At 45.5% G+C, this 27,117-nt stretch overlaps 1 protein-coding gene and 1 long non-coding RNA gene across 7 annotated transcripts in view; one reads left to right on the top strand and one right to left on the bottom strand.

Annotated features, from left to right (window-relative positions):
* LOC103345403 (potassium channel subfamily U member 1) overlaps positions 1 to 27,117 on the bottom strand; it is a 212,222-nt gene that overhangs the window by 20,771 nt on the left and 164,334 nt on the right. For all 6 annotated transcript variants that reach the window (XR_011390870.1, XR_011390871.1, XM_070079216.1 and 3 more), the window contains 3 exons: positions 14,798 to 14,894; positions 11,105 to 11,329; positions 9,193 to 9,373 (listed from right to left, as the gene is read on the bottom strand). Coding sequence is in view for 4 of the 6 variants with exons in the window: in XM_070079216.1 (XP_069935317.1) it covers positions 9,193 to 9,373; positions 11,105 to 11,329; positions 14,798 to 14,894 (503 nt within the window). In the remaining 2 variants the exon portion in view is untranslated. The remainder of the gene's footprint in view (positions 1 to 9,192; positions 9,374 to 11,104; positions 11,330 to 14,797; positions 14,895 to 27,117) is intronic.
* Positions 917 to 21,473, top strand: LOC138850729 (uncharacterized). Its single transcript, XR_011390880.1, has 2 exons — positions 917 to 1,280; positions 20,824 to 21,473. It is a non-coding gene; the product is annotated as an uncharacterized lncRNA (long non-coding RNA).

The raw sequence follows: 27,117 nt of genomic DNA, 5'->3' as shown, positions 1-27,117 counted from the left end.
ACCTTAAGTAAGGATTTCAACAGTTTGCTCCCACACAGAAACATAAAGTGAAAAATAATAGATGATTTTTTTTAAATGATGATGAAATCAGATCAGACCTATTGTCATGTTTAATCCCAGTGAGAGTCAAGTTGGGAATTGATAATTTCTTTTTTTTTTTTTTTACAGAAGATCAGTTTAGTATACATTAAGTAAAGATTTCAATCGTTTGCACCCCCATAGAAACACAAAGTGAAATATACTGTTTGAGTACTCGTTATAGCATTAAGCCTCAGTGTACAGCACATTAAGGACAGAGATCCTACATGAGGAGTAAGTGCACAGTGACTCCTGTTGTTGACTTTACAAATTGACACTCCTGTTTATGGCATCAGTAATCTCCCTATGCACCAGTCATGAGTTTCCAAGGCTATGGAAGCCCCTTGAGTTCTCCGACTCTTATCTTGTTTAGACATGGTCATAGTCAAAGTGGTGTTGCTTTATTTTAGCACTGTTCTTTCATGCCCAAATCCCAAAATCTTTTTTATATTTAGAAAAAAAAATGTATGCTGGTCATGCCTTCGTCCTTGTTGGGGTTATTTACAGGATCCTTGTGGATCTCAAAATCCAATGATGCTCAAGTCCCTTGCAGGAAAGGTGTAGTATTGGCATCTGATACACATCCTCCAACACAGTTTAAATCATCTCCAGGTTTCTTATAACACCTAACTCACTGGAGATACTGTATAAACAGTTGATAACGACAAGGAAAAAAATTGTGCATGTTCAGTGCAGAGGTAAGTTTTTCCCCCACTATTTTTGGTGGTAGTTGGTTGACTCTGTGATTGTGAAACCCATGGATACAGAGGGCTGACAGTATTTGAACCTCCTCAGAAGCTCCTTTGGTGAAGTGGCAGGGAGTGGGGTGGGAGTGAGTGTGTGTGCACACATGTTCGCTAAACGGCACTTCATGTGACGAGCAACGCCAGCCGAGCTCTCTCAGTGGCCACTTGCTGACATCAGCACTAAGAGTTGGTTATTCCTGGAGGAGCGGTAGCACTGAGTAACTGCTCTGTCTGACGGCATCTCATATTGCATCAATTTGCTTACAGAACTCTTGGGAAACTGACTGAATCGGCGGCAGTGCTCCGGAAGTGCTTTTGAAGGCACTGTAGCTGGCTTCCGGTTCCGGTGTTATCTGTCTGACCTTGGGGATCCTCTCTGGCTGCAAGGACTGCTTATGCCTTTTGTGTGTGTGTGTGTGTGTGTGTCTCCTGAGAACTGGCTTCCTCCTGCACTTGGTAAGCTGACTTCTGTCTGGAGTGCCTTGTACCCTTGGAAAGACTGGAATGGGAGGTCCCTGAGCTCAGTTTATAGATGATTCTTCCTCTTGCTTTCACCCACGTGAGAGCTGAGGCACAACCCTGGCCTTAAACAGGGGTTTGTCATGCAGTGACCTGCGTGTGGAACAGCTTCTTAAAAAAGCCTGGCAACAGGGTTTGGGTCTCCTTGTTGCAACACTAAAAATGTGGAGGGAGGAGGGGAGTGGGAAACCAGGGTGCCCTTAAAAGTCATTGTCTCAGTGTAAGTTATGCTTTTAAACTGTTGATTACTCTTAGATTTTGCAGAGGATGTTGTGTAACAGGGCAAAAATATCATGAAAGTTCAAAGTCTACTAGCAACTAAGACTATGTTGCTTTGGAAGAAAAGGAGAGTGTCCTTTGTTTGCTAAGCCAGGTAATTGGTAGGGGAAGGGAGATTAGGAAGGGAAGTGAATGGAGGTAAGCGATGTTGGGAAGCCTCTCCAGCAGTAGATAAAGGCAGGATGACAGAAGAGTCCAGAGATGGGGTGAGAGGAACTCAAAGGTGGATTCTTTTTTCCAGAAGGAGTGCTGTGCATTGCAAGATATAACACCTCTCCTGTCTCCCCAAGAAATGCAAAGGTACTTCAAAGAGTTCATGGACAATGTGTATTAAAAAACAATCTATGCATGGATTTCAATAATATTTTTGCACCAAAATAAACATATTTTAATCCCATTTTCCCATGAGATTTTTGAAGTAGCCTTGTGTTCAGTAAAAGAGCCACTTGTTAGTGCTGAGTAGAGTTGAGTATATTTCCAATATCCACCAAAAACCTGAGACCCGAAGCTCCATGTGGAGAGCCCAGCACATTTGGTTTATGGTTAGAGCCAGCAGTTGCTCCAGGATTTGGTAAAACCTTCAGATTTCAACGAGGAAGCAGAAGCCCAGAGGGCCGAGCAGAGTTGCACAGCTCTTTAACAAGGAGAGACACCGGGTTGCCTAGATATATGGCTCATCAGTAAACCCCGCACTTGGACTTTTTTCCCTTTAAAGACTCAGATTCCCATACTGCAGGAAGTTAGGGAGAACTGAGATTCTACTTCATCCCCTGAACTCCGCAAGATGCCTTACCTGCTTGTGTTCCCTCCAACCATCTTCCCTCTCTTCCTCACTCCTTCCCTCTTTCCCTACTTCCCTGCCCCTTTCCTCCTTTCCACAGACATTTAAAAAGCACCTGCTCCACCCTAGGATTGTGGACAGCGCCTGCCCATCCATATGTCACAAGGTGCAAAGAAAAAATATTTCCAGATAGTGATAAGTATCCAAGAAATTCATAAACTTTAGGTAGGGTGGGGAACAGCTGGCCTGCAGGCAGTGTAGGACCTGCAAGATCCTTTGTTCTCATTCTGCCAAGGCAGCCTCAGGTGAGACTTGAAATTTAGTAAACGTAGAGCAAGCTGATTCTTAAGTTGATGATTCTGTATGTATAACACGAATGATGTTACAAATATTCATTTTTTATTTTTTTTTTAAATTTTTTGACAGGCAGAGTGGACAGTAAGAGAGAGAGACAGACAAAAAGGTCTTCCTTTGCCGTTGGTTCACCCTCCAATGGCCACTGCAGCCAGTGCTCTGCGGCTGGCGCACCGTGCTGATCCGATGGCAGGAGCCAGGTACTTCTCCTGGTCTCCCATGGGGTGCAGGGCCCAAGGACTTGGGCCATCCTCCACTGCCCTCCCAGGCCACAGCAGAGAACTGGCCTGGAAGAGGGGCAACCGGGACAGAATCCAGTGCCCGACCGGGACTAGAACCCGGTGTGCTGGCACCGCAAGGCGGAGGATTAGCCTAGTGAGCCTAGTGATGTTATAAATATTCAAATGACCCTTGGCAGAAGAAATGCTTCCCACCTCTGCTTTAGGGGCTAAGGACTGAGGAAGGGCAAGTGATTTGAGATAAGATTGAAAGGGAAGTTTCTCAGATCTTGGAAAGAAGTCCTGGGAGATGAGACCGAACCATCCAAGCACAGGGAATTGGATAAGGGAACCAAGGCAGGACAGAGCCAGTGTACAGAGAAGAATGTAGCAGAAAATCCAAACTCTCTGTTGACCTGCAGTTCTGTGGCTGTCACGTCAGCTCTGTGAATTACGTGTAGTTAGATTACCTTTGAATACAAGAAATTGCAGCTTCACTTCAAGGTCAACATACCTTTTAAATGATGGATGGGGTTTCACACCCTGACTAATACCACATTCAAAGTCCATGCCTTTGCTTTATAGCCCTTTTAAAATGTGTATGTGTGTGTGCGTGGGAGGGGGGGTGTTATGATGTAGTGAGTGGGTTAAGCCACCAATTGCAATGCCAGTATCCCATACGGGTGCCATTTCAAGTCCCTGCTGCTCCACTTCTGATTCAGTTCTCTGCTAATGCACCCAGGAAAGCAGCAGAGAATGGCCCAAGTGCTTGGGGCCCTTACAGCCACAGAAACTCTTGGCTCCTGGTTGTGGCCATTTGGGGAGTGAACTAGCAGATGGATGACTCTCTCTCTCTCTCTCTGTAACTCTGCTTTCAAATAAATAAAATAAATATTTAAAATGCATACATATATTTTATAAAATATATTTATTTTCTAAATATATGTATATTTTATATTTTAATATATTTCAAATATTTTACATTCCAAATGTAGTTTAATGTTGATGGAATAAGGACATAAACCTCAGCCATTCTTTCTCATTGCCCAAAAGGTAGATAAACATTGGAATGTATTCCTTGCCCTTGAATCTCAGTTGGGTCTCACACTCTGTTGCCTGCATGCTTTTCCAGGTTCCCAAGCCTCACCCAGGTCCAGGAATTCCCCTCCACCTGCTGCTCCCAATCCCCACCCCCAGCCCTAGATCTCCTAACATATAAAAAGGCCCAGGCTCTGGGGGTTGGGGCCTTCTGCCATGAGCTCCATCAGTGTGCAGGCGGGCAGTTGGTCACCCACCTCTAAGAATTTATTTTCTCTGAATAAATTATGTCTGGCTGTTAGTTTGTACATTGCTTCCTCTCTATTCTGCACTTTTCCTAACATTTATGGTGCCCCGTGTGAGGAGGCACCAATCTGCAACTCTTTTCCTAACAAATATATTTTATATTTTAATGTATTTTAATATTTTATATTATATAGATATGCATTTTAAATATTTATTTTACATATATACTTATGAGGGTACTTTAAAAGGTTCATGGAAATTGGAATAAAAGATACATTTATTTTGGTGTAAAAATTAAAAAGTTACGCACATGAGGGTCTTTCAAAATTTCATGAAAATGTGCATTTTGAAAAAATTGCATAAATTTCAAACTTGTTTTGCAGCAAAATAAGCTTATGTTTTTTTTTAAATAATTAATTCTGATTCACTTCCAAAGTGCTCACAACAGTTCATATCTGAGCTTGGTTGAAGTCAGAGGTAAGAAATCAGTGCAGGTCTCCTACACTGGGGACAGGGACCCAACCACTTGAGGCATTACCTGCTGCCCTTATATATGTTTAGCAGGAAGCTTGTCGCTCCCCCTCTTCGTGGAGGAACGACACAGGACCCTGCGCTGTTCTTTCGTCTGCTCGGCCCTCCCCGGGTTTGCTGCTGGTTCTTCCCGGGTTGGCTACTATCCCTTCCACCTCCGTGGAAGGGCAGTTCCCCCTGGCCACATTCCCCACTTCCGCAGGGGAGCGGCACACCACCGGCCGGCTTTCTCGGGGGCTGCACGGGTTCCCTTAGATGTTCCCCATAGATGTTCCTTGTGCATGCCGTCTCTCTCCTCCTTTATAGTCCTCCTCCGCCAATCCCAACTCGGCTGCCCACACGCCGAGTACGCTGCTCTCCTCCAATCAGGAGCAAGTCCTACAGTTTATCAGTTGAACTGGAGGCAGCTGTGCGGAAGCTGTTTACTTCTCTCCCAGCGCCATATTGTGGGGGAGCAGATGCATAGAATAAGTCTTAATTCCAGTAACTCAGTCTAGTCCGGATTGCTCCCCACAGAAGCTGAAATTGGGAGTATAGCATTCTGTCTATCTGAGTGGCAACTAATGTTATGCCAAATGTCTGTCCTCTAAGCTTGTCATTTAATTCCATTTTCCACAAACTATTTGGAGCACCTGCTACAAGATCTGACATATTCAGTAAAAGATTGACATCAGTTTCCCTCGATGGAGAAATCCCTCTACAAGGAAATCCACTTTTGACCCTTCCCTTTTCTGGGTTCCAGTTTCCTTTCTAGAAAGAACCTGGAAAATCCAATTTTCATAGTCAGTGTTTTAACTGAGTACAGATATTTCAGCACTAGCTGAAGGAGCTGCACTACGTATCTGTTTCTGTTACCCATTGAGGGATAGCAACTGCATTTCTGCCTGTTACTCCATTCTTCTCTTGTAGAGCAATGGTTAATTTAAGTGTGTGTCAGATCATAGCCTGGGCACATTTTACTAATGTCAATATTTTTGCTACCTAATAGCACACAGTATTATACCTGGAATCTTCCAGCCTGGCAGGGTGCTATTACAAAAGATTGCTTAATTGTAGATTACTCCTGTACATTTAAATTTCAGTAGCATATTAAGTTGTCAGACTTAATTACCATTATATGTTTAGATTATGCCACAGATTATTTAGTTCGGCACCTAGGTTTGCCAACCTGCTCTCCAGGTGACATGACAGGGCAGTAATTAGAGCATTACTGAAAACCTGAAGTTTCCTGGGGAGATGTCCAGGAGGCCTGGTGTTCTTACTGGTCCTTTGGAGCGTCTGCACTCCGCTGTCCCCATCTCCCAAGCTCCCTCGTGAATCTGTGTGGAACAGCCGTGGTGGTTTCAGCTTGACTTTGTATGAAAGTTTATAACGGCTATGAAGATGTGCAAAGCCCGCTGATCCCCCAGGGTTCTCACCGGATACACCAGGGCAAAGTCTCAATCCTGGTACTATTGACATGGTTTTCCTTTTTGAAGGAGGGAGGGAGAGAGAGAAAGAGAGAGAGAGTGAACGAGCGCAAGAGGGAGCGAATCCTGACCATGGGTTCATTCCCCAAATGCCCACAGTGGCCACGGCTGGGCTGAAAACTGAATTCACATCTCCGATGTGGGGGTAGCAGGGACCCAATTAATTGAGCCATCCCTGCTGTCTCCCAGGGTCTGCACTGGGGGGAAGCTAGAATTGGCAGCTGGGGCCAGTGATCAAGCCCAGGGAATCCAATGCAGAACACTGGAGTCTTAATCATTAGAATAAACACCCACCCCGTGTCTGTACTGTGTGGAGCTGTCCTGGCCATGGTAAGAAGTTTAGCAGTGTCTCTCACATCTACCTGCTAGAAATGGCTACCGTCCCCTTACCTGTGTCAAACGACAAGATAATCAAAGGACCTCAGGTGGCAAAATCGCCCCAGTTGAGAACCACTGATGTACAGAAAGGGGAAGAAGACTGCCTACCAGCTAGTCTTCTTTGGATGCTCAGTGTGGAAGATGTTTTCCAGCTCCTGGAAGAAGAATTCCACAACCCTTTATACTTTCAGTTCTTGGGAGGTATACGCATTTCTGTCTCTCAGGTGGGGTGAAAGAGGAGTATTGACAGCAAGTGGGAAGAAGGATGAAGAGGGCCGGACGGGCTTCTCTGCAGAGTGGGATTTCTGTTTACAAACCCAAGATACATTCCTCTGTTGCCATTGTAATTGCTGCAATGTATGCGCGATGGCCCTTCGCTGTTCATATGTCTCCTTGAAATATACTCAAAATAAGACTTTACTAATGGCTTCGTACTGGTTAGGCAGACATGGTGACCTTCACCGGGAGCAGAGGTTATCCAAGCCTCTGTGGACCTATATTCCTTTCACTCACAAAGGTATGATCCCATCCACCAGAAAATGGCACCAGGTCTACACAGTACATTGTTCTCTCAACCGTGCCTTCGGTCCTTGGGCAAAATCATCTCTTTGCTTCGTGTTGACTCCAATACTTTGACATTCCATTCTTTCCTCTTTCCCCTTTCCAGCACCCCCACCCCCACCCCACCCTACCCCTCCTCTCTCTCCTTCAACCAAACCAGTCAATTGCACCTTTCATGGAACTTTACTGGCCTGTGCCAGAGTACCTGACACACTACACAAAACCAACACATTTCCGTTAAATGAAGGAATGCTGAAAAGTGTTAGATACAAAGGAAACTAGAATTAGAATCATAGGTTTCTGTCTCTCTAGCCTATACAGGAGGTGAGGTATAAAAAATAATAGTGGTGGGAAGGACTGCTCACACGCACCATTAACTCCATAGCTTGTGGTGCTGTCAGTTCATCCCAGGATTTTTGTGTGCACATTTTCATTTGTACAGGGATGATTTTCCCTTTAAAGTGGATACTTCCTCTCTGTCCAATTATGGCAAGTTGCAAGCCTGCACGTAAGTGCACGCACACATAAATCGTGCACGAATCTGGGCAGTGGCCCTTCTTGCCAAGCTAAGGATACGTGTGGCAAAACACAACAGCATGTTTGTGGATCCTCCGATTTTTCAGAAAAGGCGGACTCACACCTCCTCAGACTGGCTTTGCACAGCACTTTGTCATCCATGAAGAGTCTTGTTATCTGGTCTGCTTTGCAGAACACCGTGACACCCTAGATACTGAGCTGGGTTTGGTTGCTTAGTGGGGGTGTGTCTAATCCAGCAGCTGGCTTAGTTTACCTACCAGAGATTAGATTATGCCTTTATTCCTTTGTCCCAAGGGCCTTGTATTTCCTGCCTGGCAACAGCATCTGGGAGTCACAGAGAGTTCTCTGGGTTTCCTGACTTGACACATGAATGTTTCTGTCCACCACCACAATCACAGACAGCCTTTCATTCTGAACTCTCCAAGTGCATGCAGAGTGGCACAGCTGTGGTCAGCAGCAATGCAGCCTGCGGACCAAGGTCGCACCTGACCTTGATATAGAAGATCTGTCATCCTCCAGGGAACTGGAGAGACCCGAGGGATTCCAATCCTGCTCACTTTGGGTTTTGGGAATTGAAAATCTGTTTATATACAGAAAATTCTCCACTAATTGTACTTTCACATTAGGTTAGGTGATTGGTAGTCAATTTTTAGAAACAGACTAATATATAAGCCTTTTCCCATTCGGAGGGGAATAAAAAATGCAATTTGGTAGTAAGAATTACCCTCGGGCATATTTTGTGGCCGGTGTTCCCCACTGGAGTCCAGCTCAGTGGTTCATTTACTTCAAGTCAATAGCTGCTTGTTAAGCATCTACTAAGTGATAGTGATTGTGCTACATGCTGCAGGGAATCCAGAGGAGAGAGAGACAGGGTGGCCCCCATTCTAAAGAGATTGCTACTTCTCTTTCACCATTTCTTTCTAATCAGAAAATAAAATATGACCTGTTTAGTCTGTTGAAGTTACAAGGGACCTTAGAGGCAATCTTCTAAAATACATACTTTGAAAGTGCCTTGAAGAGTAAATGAGAATTATAGTTCATCCTCTCATGAAACTAAGAACTATAACTTAAACATCTGTAAGATGCAATGAGAATTGATTAATAATACCTCTTATTCATGATAACGCACTGTGCTCACCTATATTTGATGAGTAACAATAGAAATAATAGCACTTAGAATTCTGCAACTGTGTTTTCTAAAATAGGAAGACAATATGATGTGCAGCTCCATTTACAGGAAGGGTGTGGTTTCGCATTTGACTTAGAATTCCAGAGTACTAACTATGGGCACTTACAGCATTATAGCCCTGTTACAGGATTGTCAAGAGCCATCTGGGCTCGTAAAGGACATGAGGCTCATCCTCTTTCTCCCCCACAGGTAAAGTACTTTCTAGAAAAGCTATCCTTTCCTGCTTCCATGCTGCCTGGCGTCTTCCTGCCAGGGGTGTTGATCTGACCTGACGTGGTGTGGGCACAGGAGCCAATGCGCAGGGATCTGATGTTGAGGGTGGCCATGATGGTCTCCGTGTCTACCAGCGTCTGGCTATGGGATGGCTTGGAGGGGGGGGATAGGATGGCGCACATGGAGCAGTACTCAATGTTGGCCACGTGCAGGTCCTCAATGTAGAGTGCAGATCCCTAAGGAGAGAAAAACGGGCAGGGGAGGGGTTTGTCAGCTGGGGGATTTTGTTTCATGGCTCAGGGGTGGTGGCTGAACATTGCGACTTTTTTTGAGCCAAAGACTCTCCAGCCTTCCCTGGCTTGATTTTTCTAACTTTACTTAGCTGGTGTCTGACTTGGTTAACCTTATCATTTGCTAATATCTTAGAGCCAGTGCTTCTCCCAGACCCTTTCCTGAGAGCAAGGTAGGAGGAGACCAAGGAGGATGAGCAGTGAGGAGCACAGATCTGTTTAGATGACTCAAGTGGGAGCAGAGAAACTGAGTCTGGCTGACAGTGGCGAGGAGAAAAACTTGCAGAAAAGAGGTCTAAAGAAAAGTGTTGCATCCTCACTCCCTTACCAGCAACCCAGCCAACTTGTCTTCTCTGAGTTAACAGGCACTGTGGCAGTTGTGTCTTTTGTTTGTTGAAGAAACAGGGAGAGTTCTGGTCTCACCTTCAGGTTGCTTGGAGGCCTGAGCAATTCCTAACATTTGCTGGCTTCTGGCCATTTTCCTTCCTTCCTTTTTATTGGCTAAAGCACCAAGAATACTAAAAGGGGACTTTATGGTGGCTTTTAAAAAAGCAACTGTGATTTGCTCCTTGAGAGGATCACGTGTGAGGTTTGAGAAGCACTCCTGACCCATCACTGCCCATATGATCTCATGAAAAGGCAAATGCTCCCATGGATTTCACTGTGCACATCATGGACTTTCCATCCGGGGAAATGGAGGCACAGACTGGGCCACAGGTCCATGAGAGCCCAGGAAAAATATAACTGCAATTGCAATGCTGCGTGTGTATAGAAAGCTCCCATCTTAGTATCTTTTCTGTCACTTATCACATCATAGCACAGACTGGACAATTTGTAATTCAGAAATCTGATTTATTTCTCACAGTTGCAGAGGTTAGGTTGTCTGAAGTTGAAGGCCACATCTACCAAAGGCCTTCTTGCTGCAAGCTAACAAGGCCAAGGCATCACGTGATGGGAGAGCATGTGCAGGAGATGGTGGGGACAACCTCCCCTTCTCCTCAGGGACCCCCTCCTGTGATAACTCACCCCTCTCCTGTGACAAGGGCACTGACCCACTCGTGAGGGCAAGGTCCCGTGACATAATCACCTCATGCAGGCCCTGCCTTGCAACCCTGTTACCATGACAACTAAGTTTCGACTTGCATTTTGGAGGGGCCATGAAAACCACAGCAGGTGCATTTCTCAAAAAGGTCAACCAAAGCCCATCTCTTCATACATCTGACAGAGAATATGTGGTGACGTGTGTTCTGTATAAGATGTTGCCAGAAAAGATGTGAACATTAGTGAGCGGAGGCATTTGGTTTGACCAGTAAGTGAGATTCAGACTCAGAAATACAGAGCATAAAGCCCCCAAAACATGGTGGTGTGAATACAAACGCAGGACCCATACCGCTTAGATTTAGCTCCTACAGTTGCCCTGTAATCTTGGACAACGTATTTTCTCCGTGCTTGAAGTTCCAAGTCTTTAATACCTACCCTGTTGGGTTATTTGAGGATTACATGAATTCATGCATATCTCCCTATCTGTCTATCTGGGTAGATTTATAAAATATCCAGAACAGTTTCTGATCCTCAATATGTACTACGGAATGGCAAGCTGTTATTATTATCATCAGTGCTAGTAGGGGTAGTATCATTAGCATTATAAATATTCACAGTTCTGTGGGGGAGACTTACAGGCATAACATATATCTGGGGAAAGTTCTGGAGAAAGCGCCACTCTCTCTGCATGTAATCCAGAGACCCGATGAACACAATGTCCTTCAGCTCCCTCCGGGTGTAGTTGCTCGCTCGCAAAGGCATCACAAAGTTCTGAAGCCCCATCAAAGCCGAATGGGTGTCTCCAAAGACACAGGCGACAATGTGGTTCCGAAACTCGTGCTTTGACTCATCCGTGTGTTTCTAAGGATAAGCGTGTTAGAACATGGTCACTTTGGTACAGGAGATGACAGCCCCTGCATAACTCTCTTTCCCACCCCCACCTCTTCAAGGTGTCTCCACAGCAGTATTTTCATAACAGAATTTTGCAAATTGCTTATAAAAAAAGAACTTATGCATAAGCGGTGTAAGTGGTACAATCATAACTTTGATCTTTTTAAGTTGTTCCACCATCTTTTGCTTTTAACTTTTTGGCTTTGTCTTTTATTTCCTTTTTATTTTCTAGTAGCCTGGATCAACATCATGACTCAGGGTGTGAAATCATTGAGCCATATGGGAAAAATGTTTGATTTTCATGACTTATTTTAGCCTTGCAAGATTCACTAAAAAACTAAGACATTATAAATTCTATTGCTAAACATAGTTTTTCTGGCCGGTCCTAAAATTATATTAAGTTATGCAATGTGTTGCAGTATTCAGTGGGTTTCCATGCATTACTTTGAACTGCAATAAAATGCCCTTTTTTTGGGTCAAAAATGGAAACCTAATATGGTTCAACCTGATCCACTGAACTGATTGAATAGACTCTTCAGTCAAGGAAATTCACTGTGTATGCTATACAAAAGAAATAAGAAGGCTATAACAATTCCATTGATCCAAAACATTTGAATATGTCTCATACTAAGCATCTCAATACTAATACATCTCCCTTGTATTTCTAAGCTGCAAGCTATATATATGAAATATTTAGATTAGGGTTCCCCCATATTCACAGGGTTCATAAAAATAATAAATATAACTTAAGAATGATTTTCCTGTAGGAAACTTATTGTAAAACCATGTCTGATTCCTTCGGGGAATGGACCAATGCCATTAGGATGTAGTAAAAAAGAGCACCCAAGTTGCACTGGGAAGATTTGATTTTGTATTTTTGTTCTATCCTTCTTTTATGACTGAGCAAATTATTTAACCTCTCTCACTTTCACGTTGTTATGTTTTAAAAGGTTACAAAAACTTAATTTATTGTGAAAAGGAAATAATAAATTGAAAATATTGTACACAGAACCCATCATATTCTTGGATTCTACATTTACAGATTGAAGCAACAGAGGATTGAAAATAAGTGAAAACTGACATCGTGTCTGTTCTAAATACATATAGACTTTTCTCCCTTTGCCACTGTTCCCTGATATAGCGTAACATCTATTTCCACTGAACTTACATCCTAATAGGTATTATAAGTAATCTAGACATGATGTAATGTATCCAGGGGAATGCACAAAGAGTGTAAGCCAATATTGCACCCTTTTAGATAGGGACTTGTGCTTCTGCAGATTTTAGTGTCCTTGGGGAGTTTTGAGACCTGGATAACTATGTTCAACTCATTAGCGGCTGTTCAATAACTTAATCAAGTCTGAATCTTACTGAATTCCTAGCTTTTCAAAGGAGAACTCCTGGAAGCTGGTAGAGAAAACGTGAAATGGACTTAAATCTTGCAAGTAAGCATCAGCATCTCCTGCATTGCCAGGGACATAAAGTCTGAGAATACCACTGTGGGTCTCTGGGGCTTCTGTATGCCAGTTCATGGGTAGGATACATAACATGCTTCTACAAAACAGGGATTGGCACAACTAGCAGGATAAATAAGTAACGTCTGACATCTCAACAATTAAAGTTGATCAAATTAAGCATATCCTGGGAAATATTCGCTTGCTAAGCCAGGGGATCTCCTTGTGAGCGGGAATAAAGATACTTGTCTAGAGAGCTTTCCCAGACAGTGATATGAACCTTAACCAGATCTATTAAAGAATTGTCTCTAGCTAATCCGATTAGCTTTAACTTGAATAATGAAGCCCCTAATGGTATTTAATGTAACACGCCTGAAATCCAACAACTGTTCTTCTGAGTAGAGCTAAACAATTAAAAACAAGATCTATGGCAGAATGCACTGATGGGCACAGCTAGAGAGGCAATTTCTCCAAGAAACTGGCACAAAATTGCCTCCCAATTAAAAGAGATGGTACCTTTTGGGAGCAGAGGAGGATGTGCTATTTGTTCAAAGTAACTTAAATCAACTGTTTCCACTTGACCCTTCTGCAGACAAAATCAAGTTCAAAGGCTCTCTGAATTTTGCAATGTAGACGTTCCTCCCACGGGGATGTGTTTCCAAACTCTTAGCATTTCTAAAACCAGAAGCTATTACTTAACTTCATGAGTCAGCTGCTGTCCTGAGGTATATCTCACATCAAGCATCATAGGGGAAACATCTATGATAGAGTCCTGTGTCTCTGCCTGATAAATATGGTCTCACAAAACATCTGCTGGTGCCATTTCTTGGCCTTTTGGATGCCTCCTTATGCACCCAACTTCCCAATCTTTCTGAAGCTTTGCCTCCCCTGTGTGGCTTTCTGATCAACAGATATTTATTTTGTGTACTTTAGCATAAGACAGAGTTGCTAAAATGGTGAATTTCAGTAACCCTAATAGTTTTCCCATTGATATGACAGCTCTGACAGTTTTGTGCTTCTGATCCAATGATTGATCATCATTCTGCAAAGAAACTGGATCACATTCTGTCAGGACACTGGCACAGAGCCAAACGGTGTGTGTGTGTGTGTGTGTGTGCATGTGTGTGTTATAGAAAAACATAAACTACTTTTGCAAAGTGAGAAATGATGATGAGTATTATTAATCATCATTATTATCTACAGTTAGCCAGAGATGAGAAAATTACATAGGGTTCACCCAACATGAAAGCAGTCATTGTTATTAGTTGCATTTACCAGCTACTGCTTGCAAAGAAAACCACTGAGATTATACTTGAGTTTTTAAATCGGGCAAAGAGCATGCATAGGGATCCAGAAAACAGGTGTCGGAGCCTGGATTAGGAGCCCAGGCTTTTGAAATCCCTGTTGCTGCCATTTCAGAGAGCTGAGTTAGTTTATCCCCTCGAGAGGAGAGGCAGGGACAGGACATACCCATGTTGTATGAGGCTGGGAGCACTTAGGAAACACATTCTTGGTTGATGCATTAAATATAAATAGAGCTTTACGGAAAAGCCAGCTTTAACTACAAGAAGAAATCCAAATTTTAAAGCCAATAAATTAGGGAAATGTGCATTTACTTTAAAGCAAAGACTAGAAAGCCCTTGGAAACAGTAAGGTTCCCGGGTGCTTTTACATCCATTAGATTTACTAGCAAAGTTTCAGGAGGGCATGGCTTTGCAAACTGAGTCGGCTAACGGGGTAAGGGAGGGAGGAAGCAGCTGAGGACATCTCTTTGCCTTTTAAACCCCTGCAATGTTGCTCACAAAGTCTCTGTCAAATGCTACACGTATTGTACATCATTCATCCAGCTGGGGAGCTAAGAGTTTTTCCTTCCAAATTCACAGTTGACAAAGAGAAATGGCAGGTGCTCCTGACTAGCTGAAATGCATAATTTAACCCAAGAGGTGCTTTATGTTGTTGTGAGCTTTGGTGAGACATCACCTACCAAAATCATCTTGCTCAGAGGGGTGGCTTTGCACCAGTGGAACATGCCGCTGCTGTCGAGCTGCTCAGAGTCCTGGTCCACATCACACAGGAAAGTCCTAGGCAGAGAGAATGCAGAGTTTGTCTGAGAACAGGGGGCTCCGGTGTAGCAAAGCCAAGATGGGGAACTCATCAGAGCCTCAGGCCCACGGTGGAGAACAACAGGAGAATGACTTCCGGCCTGTGAGACTCAGGAATAAATGAGTCTGAATGGGCAGACTGCATTGTGGTTGAAGAGTCTTAGCACTTTGAGATAAACCCATACTGGCCTCTCTTTTTAACTTAGAACATATGTGCCTTGGATGTACTTGCGTCTGCTCTTAACTTTGCTGCTGGCGGGATTCTAGGGTGGAAATCATGAGCAAGTTTTGGATACCTCCATAGAGAACTGACCAGGCAGTGAGAGAGTAATCATGGATGACATCTCTGTACTTAGCCTAACCCCCCCCCCATACACACACACTTCTTCCTTACATATGCTTTGCCTTGGAGTCCCTGTTGGAACATCCTTACTTACTAAATGCACTTTGCATTCTTCACAGCTCCCATCACAGACCTGTGTTTGCATAGCCTTTGCTCCAGTCCTCATCTAGGTCTTGGCAAAGCCCTCCATGTGGTCACCCCACACTGCTGTTAGGCACAAGGCTGTTTTGCAATATAGTCAATCACAAAAAATCATTGGATGATCTTTCAAAAAGAAGTCATGCAAATCCTAAGGAATGCACGTTTGATTTGGGGGCGACATGGGAGATCCTTCAGAATCCAAGAAAGTTCAGGATTAGAAATGCCATAGATACATGCAGAGAATCCAGGCGGAGGTGGCCAAAGCAACTGCAGAATCTCAGGGTGTCTAACGCAGCTCACCCACACTGTATTCAGGGATCTTCAAAGAGTTCATGGAAAATGCATATTATGAAAAAACTATGCATGGATTTCTAAATTTGTTTGATCCAAAATAAACTTATCTTTCAATTCCACTTTTTTCCATGAACTTTTTGAATTCCCCTTGTATTTCACGTGGGTGAACAAGCATCAACTGCACACACTACCTGGTGCTTCTACCATCTTCTGGCCATAACACCTGAGCCAGGTGTCCTCCTATGTCATTAGGCGGGGTTGAGAGAGCAACTGGACAGTCAAGCCCAGACGTTGAATTGCCATTGGCTCAAAGTGACATATAGCATTGCTGCTCATATCTCATTGGGCGGAGCTCGTTGTGTGGCTCCTGCTAACTTTAAGAAGGTTGGGGAACATGAGAAGCAATTGAAATATTGGGTGAGCATTTGTCTCTGCCAGATACTTTTAATGATACAAGTCAAAGAGCTAACAAATTGTAAAGCCAGCAGTTCAATATAATGCTGAAGTTGAGGTTAGCAGTTCTCACAATAGCCAGTTCTTTCCTTCCTGACTAAACAGATAATTAGATGGAACCACGTGACCAATTTGGTTCAGTGAAATATGATTCCAGTGCTGGTGGAGGCAAAGAGGGGCCCCCTGTGACTCCTCAGCCTGTCTCCCAGCCTGGGAACCTGCATGCTTCTGTGCCTGTTTGACCTGTGCCGTGTAGCGTGAATGAGAAACAACCTTCGTGGTGCTAAGCTGCCAAGATTTCATGGAGACTGCCATAGAATAAATGCACCTTCTAACCTTTCCCCCCAAAAACATCTTCCAAGGCGTGTTAGTAACTGGAGAAGTCCTGAGGAAATGTTTTCTTTAGTCCAATAAAGTTGTGGGGGAAATGGCTCCATGTGGAGGTTCACACGGTGCTTTAGGGCATGAAAGGTTCTGAAAAGTCTTGCAATCAAGACATCTTCTAAGAATTGTACAATCCAGTGTGCCAGAAATGTATCTGGCCACAGAAGCTTTACTTATTTGCATATGCTTGCTTATTGTATTTGTTTGTTTACATATTTTAAAATATCTGTCACTATCTCCCAGAACTCTTTTTGGAGCATCTTGTGCTATGTCTCCCTTCATGCGTATTCAGCCTTGGCAGCTCATGACAGCTCTCTCCTGGGAGAAATACATCCTATTGCTCCTCATGTTGAAAGATCAGGGGTTCCCCCGTGAGTTAAAACACCTTGTTACTCAACACCTGATCTGAATACTCATTCCTACACAATGATAAGCAATGTTGAGTTCCTCGGTCAACCTCACTTCTACGTGGCTATCTTAATGTCGTATTTTTTTCAGAAGAAAGAAATGACTCAAAGTAAGGTGCAAGTGTCGGACCTAAACTAATGGGTCAGAGAGGACACGGAGGCAGAGAAGCCAGAGTAGGTGGAGAAGGACTTGGAAAAGCCAAGAAGGTGATTTCCTCCCAGCATGGGCCCAGGCCTTGATAGAATCCTTTATCTTCTGCACTCACGACCTGCCTATAAATTTAGTGGATTTAGTGGATTCTAGTCCTTTAACTAGCTGCAGGATGTTGTAACATCTGCCTTGAGGTCAGTTTGACTGAAATGCCTTGTTCACGCTGATTAACATGCCACAGGGTATTTTAAGTACCCATTAATCATGAGTCCCAACCTCGAATTCTAGAGTACCCCTGGCTCTCAATGGCACTAGTCAGGACCAAGGTAATGGCTGTGTGCCAAGCCCAGGGGATGGGGCTCAACAGGGCGCACACCCCCAGTCGGAGCATGGTTTCAACTTTATCAGGATCTGGGGACCTGGCTGTTTTGTTTGTTCATAGAGCCCTGTTTGTCTGCATAAGTAAGTAGCTTCCTAGACATCGGTCCCACAGAACTGATGTTAATACTATGAACCCAAAGTTGGTGGTGATTGTCTTTTGTGGACAGTTTGAAAATCATTGGGAAATTGCTGTCTGGCTTCAAGGGGGTGGCCGTCTGCTCTCCTCCCTCAGCACCCAGGCCACAGCTACTGTTCCTCCTCCCCTTCCTGCCACTTCCTTCTGCATGTTCCCCCCACTCCTGCTCCTTCTCCACTCTCCATACCCCCAAGAAGAATGAAGAGTCCTTGGTGTGTGATAACTGAGTGCCCCTTTGGCAACTGGAAGGTGATCGTCTCTCAAGCACATTTTCATCACTTGACTCCGAATAGCAAATCAATCACTGTACACTCTTGTATCATAATGAAAGCATGATCTATGTATACAAGCTGTCACAGACAACATCTTTCTTCATTCTAATGTTATGGAAAACAGCTATGCCTTAGATGAAACACCTGTTGGAGACCTGCATGAAAGAGAAGGCTGGGGGAGACCCACTTCATCATAAAGGCATCCATCTGGTGTCCTTGCCAAAGAGGAACCTCATGCAATTTAGATCACCCCTTGAAAAGCTCCCTACTTCCATATGCTTTGCGAATGACATGCTCCCTGCAAAAATATACCTTCCCAAAGAGACTAAGAAATCATCTGTGAGAAGGTTCAGCGCTAGCAGCCCTAGATTGAGGACTCAAGGAATAGAACATCAAGGCTGATGCTGTTGGAGGAAAAGGAGCCATGCAGCACCATCCAGGTTGAAAAAGAAAAGCCATACCCTGACCACGGGTCTCTTGGATGTGTTGGCTATGGGTAGGAGGCTGGCAAGGAGTGTGTGGGAGTTTCCAGGCTGGTCCAGAGCAGAGCATGCTGGGGATGAAGGTGAAGTTGTTCCCTGGTTACAAGACAAGCGGCTTCCTGCCCAGGCAACCGTGTGGTACTTCTGCCTGTGAGCGTCCCGCCGGTATTGGACCTTGAAATGTCCTCAGGGCCAGTGTCCAGCTTCCATCTTTAGAAATGAACAGGCCAGATGGAAAGCCATGACACGGTGGCAAAAAACAATCTAAATGAAGGATCCTGGTGAACAACACTCCAGCAGAAGGATCAGGCCATCAAGGAGAGAGGCGCCTTTCTCTGAAGGGAGGAAGGAACCTCCACTGTGATATGGCCTTGACTAAACAAATTCAGAGTTGGTGAACTCAAGGGGCTTCCATAGCCTAGACAGCTCATAGCAAGAGTCTCGGGTGATTGCTGACGTCATAAATAAGAGTGCCAATTGTTAAATCAACAACGGGAGTCACTGGGTTCATGCTCCCCTCGCAGGATCTCTGTCCTTAATATGTTTATCTATGAAACTCAAAAACAACACTACTAGTCGAACAATACCCTATACCTGGTTCGGTTGTGTGAGTGCAACCTGTTGAAATCCCTGCTTATTATATACTAAATTGATCTTCGGTATATGAAGGTAACCGAAAATGAAATGTGATGAAGGGGGGGGGAGGGGAGAAGAAGTGGGTGAGGGGAGGGCCACGGGAGGGAGGGAGGTCGGGGGGAAGCCACAACAATGCAAAAGATGCATTTTATATTCTACTTAAAACTATTGGTTGAGCTCTGTAATTAATACACAATTACTCTTAGGTGTCTAATTAATGCTATAACTAGTACTCAAATAGTATTTTACACTTTATGTTTCTGTGTGGGAGCAAAAATGTGGTAATCTTTACTTAACATACGCTAAATTGATCTTCTGTATATAAAGATAATTGAAAATTAATTGTGATGTTAAGGGGAAGGGGAGAGGGAGTGGGAGAGGGGAGCGTTGTGGATGGGAGGGAAGACACGGTGGGGGGGGGGAGGCTATTGTGGTCCATAAGCTGTACTTTGGAAATTTATGCTCATTAAATAAATTTAAAAAAAAAAAGAAATGAACAGGCCAGATGAGAAGAGCTTTGTCAGCTGTCCATTTGTGGATTGCAGTGTCTCCAGCTTTCTTCTCTTCTTGCTTTGAGCTGCTTCAGAGTGTGTGCAGCCAATGTCTTGTGAGCACACGGTTGAACTTTTCCCAGCTAGGCAGGCACGCTCTCTCTTCCCTGTTTTCTGGAACAATACTGAATGAACATTTGTTCTTCCTTGCTCATAGCAACTCAGCCTGCCTAAAGCCTATCACTTAGGAAAATGCAAGCGATGGGCCATGTGTCTTTAGTTTCCCATGGTGGCACCTGAGAAAGCCAACCATGCAGGAAAACTAAGAGGGCAGAGTAGGTTTCACGGGACCAGGTCAGAGCATGGTTTCCCAGGGTTGACTCAGATAATCCTTGAAAATCACCTGCCAATGGATGAGACCCTTTACTACTCCCAGTGCCTGTTAGAAAGTCTACTCAGTAATCTGCAGTTCCTTTTGTTGCTTTTAAGGGCCTCGTTTTCAGTTGTGTTAATAAATCCTGGCTTCGGACCTCCGGAAATCTCCTTAAAATTCCACAGGAAGCTTGTAAATTCCGAGCAGAGAGTTTTCTGTCCTGAATACAGAGCTATTAATGCTTTTTTTTTTGCTTCAGGACATGAGTTACACAAAAATAACAAGTTTCATAAAATCTTGGCACAAGGAGAAGGCCAAGTTTCTGACCAAGTTTTGGGCAGAGAGGAGGATGTGTTTGTCCAGGAGTTTCAGTGACCTGCTTGGTTCAGTCATTGGAAAACCCACTGCAGCAATCTCATAAAAGTGTCCAGTGGCTACCAAAAGGTGGACAGGAACTCTTCAAGCCTAGGAAGTCTTCAATGGTGCTGAGAATTTTGCATCTTGAAGGCAACAGCTGCCTTCTCTCCATTGATTTTGTATAGAATAATAAGGCTTTATAGTTCATAATTGTCTTGAAAATATTTATTGTATCTTTTGACAACCACTTATTGTGATATGGAGACAAGGAAAAATCACCTAACTTGGGTGTATAAGGGTGGATTGTGTATCAGTGCCTCCCACTCTTTCCTGCTCCATGATATTTCTCTCTCTCTCTCTCTCTCTCTCTCTCTCACACACACACACACACACACTCACACACTCACATACACACACCTGTAAGCCTGCACACATACCACAGTCAGATATTAGAATCTTAGTCTAATCTTCCTGGCCACATCATGACATCATTTTATGGGTTTAATCTGCTTGTCATTTTTTTCATTACAAGGCTTTATTTTTACCTTGTAGAGAAACTTAAAGTTTAATTAAGCAGACACCATTGTATAATATTTTTTTCCTCCAGGAACCAGCATCTGAGCAAGCTGAGAAAGATCCTGTGATCTCCAAGAAATATTCAGGGCCAAGTGGCCATGGAAGAATCCTGGAGGAGGGCACGGAGCCCTTTGCCTGTTGGAAAGGCCTCTGGCCTCTACCCGTGTTACCAGGAGTGGGAAGCGGGCACCAGGCTCTGTGCTGCCATGCGTCAGCTCCACCAGACATCTCTGAAGATTCTCCTTTACTGGGTAAGATGGAGAAAGCCTGCCATCATATCTCTTGGGACATGGTGTATGAAGCTATTGCAAAAAGTTGGGGAGGGAGGTGGTGTTGTGACAGAGTGGGTAACACCGCCACCTGCGACACTGGCATCCCATATGAGTGCCAGCTTGCAACCCAGGTGCTCCACTTTCTATCCAGCTCCCTGCTAACGTGCCTGGGAAAACAGCGGAAGAGGGCCCAAGCACTTAGGACCCTGCCAGCCACATGGGAGACCTGGAAGAAACTTTGGCTCCTGGCTTTGGTCTGGCCCAATGCTGTTTGTTAGAACCAGCAGATGGAAGATCTCTCTCTCTCTCTCTTTCTCTAACTATATCTCTCTATCTCTATGTCTGCTCTCCTTCTCTCACTTTAACTCAGCATTTCAAATAAATAATAAATAAAATCTTTAAAGAAAAACTTTGTGGAAAAGGAGAATGAAAAGATAAATTTATTTTGGTGCAGATATTTTTGAAATCCATGTGTAATTTTTTTTTAAGATTTGTTTATTTAGGCCAGCACCATGGCTCACTTGGCTAATCCTCTGCCTGCGGCACCGGCACCCCAGGTTCTAGTTCTGGTTGGGGCGTCAGATTCTGTCCCGGTTGCTCCTCTTCCAATCTAGCTCTCTGCTGTGGCCCGGGAAGGCAGTGGAGGATGGCCCAGGTTCTTGGGCCCTGCACTTGCATGGGAGACCAGGAGGAAGCACCTGGCTCCTGGCTTCGGATCAACACGGTGTGCCGGCCGTAGCGACCATTTGTGGGGTGAACCAATGGAAGGAAGACTTTCTCTCTGTCTCTCTCTCTCTCTCTCACTGTCTAACTCTGCCTGTCAAAAAAAGGAGATTTATTTATTTATTTGAAATGCAGAGTCAGAAAGGGAGAGAGAGAGAGAGAGAGACAGAGAGAGAGAGCAAGTGAGCTTCTATCCACTGGTTCACTCCTCAAATGGCCACAATGACCGGGGCTGAGCCAGGCTAAAGCCAGGAGCCAGGAGCTTCATCTGAATCTCCCACATAGGTGTGGGGCCCAAGTACCTGGACTATCCTCTGCTGCTTTCCTAACCCTAGGGGAGTTGAATCAGAAATGGTGCAACTGGGACATGAAGCAGTGCCTGTATGGGATGCTGGCATCACAGGCAGTGGCTTAACCCACTGTGCCTCCAGCCTCTGGATTTCTAAACATTTTTTCCACCAAAATAAACATGTTTTAATTCCACATTCAATGACTTTACAGTTTGGATGTGGACAGCAGCCAGGTTACCTCTAAAGCACCATGCCCTCTTGGTTGCCATCTGGAAAAACCTTGGGAATCCATTTGGGACAAGGAAATAAGCAATGTGCTACCTGCTAGCCACAGTGACCCATTGTTCTGGCTTGTTTGGGATTGGGGTTTCCGGGGACATGAGACTCCGAGGGCTAAAAACTGGCCGCTTTTGTGCCAAAATGGGGATACTTCTCCCTGCCAATTTGAAAAGCTGCCAGGGCAGGAGGAAGGGGGTGGGAGAAAGAGGAGAGCACTGGAAAATGCTATGCCCACAGGACCTTCTGCTCAATTAGTAGTGGGTTTTGCTCACGGTCGGTGGCAGAGAGGCCATAGCCCTGAGTGTTTGAGGACAACAGAGCTTTGGTAGATTTTTTTTTTGACAGGCAGAGTGGACAGTGAGAGAGAGAGACAGAGAGAAAGGTTTTCCTTCCATTGGTTCACCCCCCAGTGGCTGCTGCAGGTGGTGTGCTGTGGCCAGTGCACTGCGCCGATCCGAAGCCAGGAGCCAGGTGCTTCCTCCTGGTCTCCCATGCGGGTGCAGGGCCCAAGCACTTGGGCCATCCTCCACTGCCTTCCCGGGCCACAGCAGAGAGCTGGACTGGAAGAGGGGCAACCAGGACAGAATCTGGTGCCCCAACGGGGAGTAGAACCCTGTGTGCCGGCACTGCAGGTGGAGGATTAGCCTTTTGAGCCGCGGCGTCGGCCAGTAAATTTTATTTTCCAACTCCCTCGTGGTTCCTGGACTCTCCTGATTTTTTTGCATTTGCAGAGTCATCATGAGACCATCTAGAAACTGTAAATTTTGATGGCAAAGATTGTATTGCATAGCAAAATGTGAATTAAAAATTGCATCGGCAAATGATGTTTTAAAACAGAGGTGTGTGAAAATTCAGAGTATCCTTAGATTCAGGGTAATCTTATTTGAGTCCACATAGGAAAATGTAAACTGCTCTAACGTAAACCAAATCAGCGGCGAACAGTGTTCTGTTTGCCTGTTAAACACTGCATTACAGATGGATTCCATCAAATCCGTGGCCTCTGTTTTCAATGTTTATAATTTCAAGTCTCCACAAAGACTTTTTTTTGTACTTTGTTGCTTAGAAGTTAGACCCAAGGTCAGAGTGGCCCCAGCCCAGGTGAAGCCAAGAAAAGGATGGTGTTTCTATTAGATAAACACACGCCTTAGCTCACATTGGAACGTGTCTCTGTTAAGCTTTGCTTTGTTTCTGATAAGTACAAACTGACAGCTTTTCGGCAGAGCATTTTCTGTGAAAACATGCGTGTAGGTTTCTCAGAGCTTAAATTGTTAGCAGACAGAAGATCAAGGGAAAGATAAAAAGACAATTTCCCTCTTTCTCACCCATTCCCCAGATGGACCCTCATTTACATCCCTTTCTGTTCTCTGGACCTTGCATTTGGGATTTTCTACAGTGTGAGGACAAATGAGACATGACCCAGGGCGGCAGGTACGGTTAATAAAGGCCAGCGTCTGTGCCCTGGGCGGAGAGCCTGGGGCTCAGGGCAAGTGTATATCTGCTGGGGGCAATTTCCCCCACCAATCTGTTCGGCATAAGGATGTGTTTTGAGGTGCTCTTTCCCACACTCCCCAACACTTTCTAAATATCAAATGGCTTAGCAAACATACAGGTTGGTCTAATGAACAAATATGTCTCGCCACAGATTTTTTTTCTTTGTCCAGTGTCGCTCCCCCTCTTCGTGGAGGAATGACACAGGACCCTGCGCTGTTCTTTCGTCTGCTCGGCCCTCCCCGGGTTTGCTGCTGGTTCTTCCCGGGTTGGCTACTATCCCTTCCACCTCCGTGGAAGGGCAGTTCCCCCTGGCCACATTCCCCACTTCCGCAGGGGAGCGGCACACCGCCGGCCGGCTCTCTCGGGGGCTGCACGGGTTCCCTTAGATGTTCCCCATAGATGTTCCCGGTGCATGCCGTCTCTCTCCTCCTTTATAGTCCTCCTCCGCCAATCCCAACTCGGCTGCCCACACGCCGAGTACGCTGCTCTCCTCCAATCAGGAGCGAGTCCTACAGTTTATTGGTTGAACTGGAGGCACCTGTGTAGAAGCTGTTTTCTTCTCTCCCAGCGCCATATTGTGGGAGAGCAGATGCATAGAATAAGTCTTAATTCCAGTAACAGTCTAGTCCGGTTTGCTCCCCACAGATCCCCCTTTCTTTTTATTTTTGGCGTTGATACGCGCCTGTCTTCGGTGTCCCGCGGCACACACTCTGCTCTACTTGCTAGAGTTGCCACAGGCTCTTACAAGTCCTATCAGGCAAACCGAATCCGGGTCCTCTCTTCGCCATGTTGTGAGGAGGTTTTTAGGCGCTGATGCGTGCCTGTGTTCGGTGCCCTGCAGCGCATACTCTGCTCTGCTAGAACTGCCTGCAGGTGTTTACAAAACCTATCAGGCAAACCGAATCCAAGCCTTCTCATTGCCGTATTGTGGGGGAGACTTATTAGTGTTGGTTTGTGCCTATCTTCGGTGACCTGCAGCTCATACTCTGGTCGAGCTGCTTGCTGGCGCTTACCGCCTTAAATCAGGCAGACCGAATCCAAGCCTCCTAATTGTTGCATTGTGGGGAAGCTTTACTGATGTTAATTCGTGCCTGTCTTCGGTGACCTGCGGCGCATAAGCTGCTAGCCGCCGCAGGTGCTCATCGTGCTCATCGCCTCACTTAATCAGGCAGACCGAATCCAAACTTTCTCGTTGCCATGTTGAGGGGAGGCCTTATTTTTCTCTATTTCTCTATCTCCGGGCATTCCTATTTCTCCCATTTTACTTCTATCTGTCAACATTCCCATTTCTCTCACTCCACTTCCAAACTTCTGTTTCTCTTATCCCTGCGGCTTTCCGGCACCTCGCCCCGCCGGCGGGTTCCCAGCTCTGCACCGCTTCAGCCCGCGCGCCTCTCTCATCTGCACAGCTTCCCGGCTTTGCGGGGCTCGGCTTCGCGCGCTCCGCGGTCTCCACGCTTAACCCTTTCGCGTCTGAACCAAAGCCTCGCCAGCCCCGTTCCCTATCTATTCACGCCCCGTGCTCTCTCTGCACGCGGCGGCTTCCGCGAGTAACACAGCGTAGCTTACGTGTCCACCACTAGCATTCAATCTAAGTTCCCCGGGCTAGCCTGGCGAATTCAACCCAGCGTACGTCTCCGCCCCACGATTTGGCTTCCCGTCCTTTGCTCCCCGGGCTAATCAGACGGATCCCAATCTGGCTTGCGTCTCAGCTTCTGGTTTCAACTTTTCGCCCCCTATTCCCGGGCTAACTTGAGAATCCCAAAGTGGCTTTCGTGTCCGCCTTGGCCTGCCCCCCACGGCTTCAATTTCCCTAACATTTTTCTCTACCCGGTATGTTTCCCCAAACTTTCCTCCAACGATATTCCTCCCTCATTTCTCCTGGCCTCTCCCCACAGTCCGCGTCCGAGTCTGTTTGTTCTAGCTTTCACTTTCGCTTTCGACCTTAGAGATTTCTCCCAGCTTCCCCCCGTAGTCCGTATCCGAGTCTATGCCTAAGCTTTCAATAGCTTCTTCCGGCTCCTTTTTCGTCCGGCTTTTCCCTAGGCTGTTTCGAGTCTATGCCTAGGCTTTCAATAGCTTCTTCCGGCTCCTTTTTCGTCCGGCTTTTCCCTAGGCTGTTTGCTAGTTTCTCTCTCCGATATTTTCCCTAGTTCTTCCCGTTTCTTCCCTCCTAAGTTTCATATCCGTCCTAAGTTTCCTATCCGAGTCACGGCACCATTATGTCGCTCCCCCTCTTCGTGGAGGAACGACACAGGACCCTGCGCTGTTCTTTCGTCTGCTCGGCCCTCCCCGGGTTTGCTGCTGGTTCTTCCCGGGTTGGCTACTATCCCTTCCACCTCCGTGGAAGGGCAGTTCCCCCTGGCCACATTCCCCACTTCCGCAGGGGAGCGGCACACCGCCGGCCGGCTCTCTCGGGGGCTGCACGGGTTCCCTTAGATGTTCCCCATAGATGTTCCCGGTGCATGCCGTCTCTCTCCTCCTTTATAGTCCTCCTCCGCCAATCCCAACTCGGCTGCCCACACGCCGAGTACGCTGCTCTCCTCCAATCAGGAGCGAGTCCTACAGTTTATTGGTTGAACTGGAGGCACCTGTGTAGAAGCTGTTTTCTTCTCTCCCAGCGCCATATTGTGGGAGAGCAGATGCATAGAATAAGTCTTAATTCCAGTAACAGTCTAGTCCGGTTTGCTCCCCACAGTCCAGTAGGCTAGGAAATGAACAATTAAGACAGGTACTCTGACACTTCCAATCCTGAAATGCATTCTTGAAAGGAAAGCAAATCTCTGGCAAAAGATTTTTTTTTTCCTTTTTCTTTGTAGGTGAGTAAGGCTGTGAAATATCTGAGGCCGACCTCACTGTTCATGGTCTCGACACACTTCCCGAGGCTTTCTGGGATTGAGCCAGGTCAGAGGTCAACATGACGTAAATTCTTTCCTTATGCACTCGAGTGTGAGGCTTGCCTGGAAAATTACTAGCAATAATACCCGCCCCGCCCCCAACGCCCCAAATGAATCAGGACTAGAAAAAAATAGCACCCTTGGACATGGTGCTGGTGCTGGGGTGCGTCTGTGTTTTTGTGTATGGGAGAGAGTGGTGGGGTGGGTGGGGATCTAATCCAAAGGTAGAAATTGTGCAGAGGAAGTTAAGATAATTCCAGGGTACATGGAAGCTATGGATTTTCCCCCAGAAATAGGAAGCTATCTTCAACGTCCTGTGAACCATATCTCTGAGCCCCTCCCCCACCCCGCCCGGAGATCCCAGGGGCTGAAT

The sequence above is a fragment of the Oryctolagus cuniculus genome, chromosome 1, assembly GCF_964237555.1.
Source record: "Oryctolagus cuniculus chromosome 1, mOryCun1.1, whole genome shotgun sequence".
NCBI lineage: Eukaryota > Metazoa > Chordata > Mammalia > Lagomorpha > Leporidae > Oryctolagus > Oryctolagus cuniculus.
The sequence above is the reverse complement of the archived record's forward strand: the minus strand, read 5'-3'. Positions and strand labels throughout refer to the sequence as shown.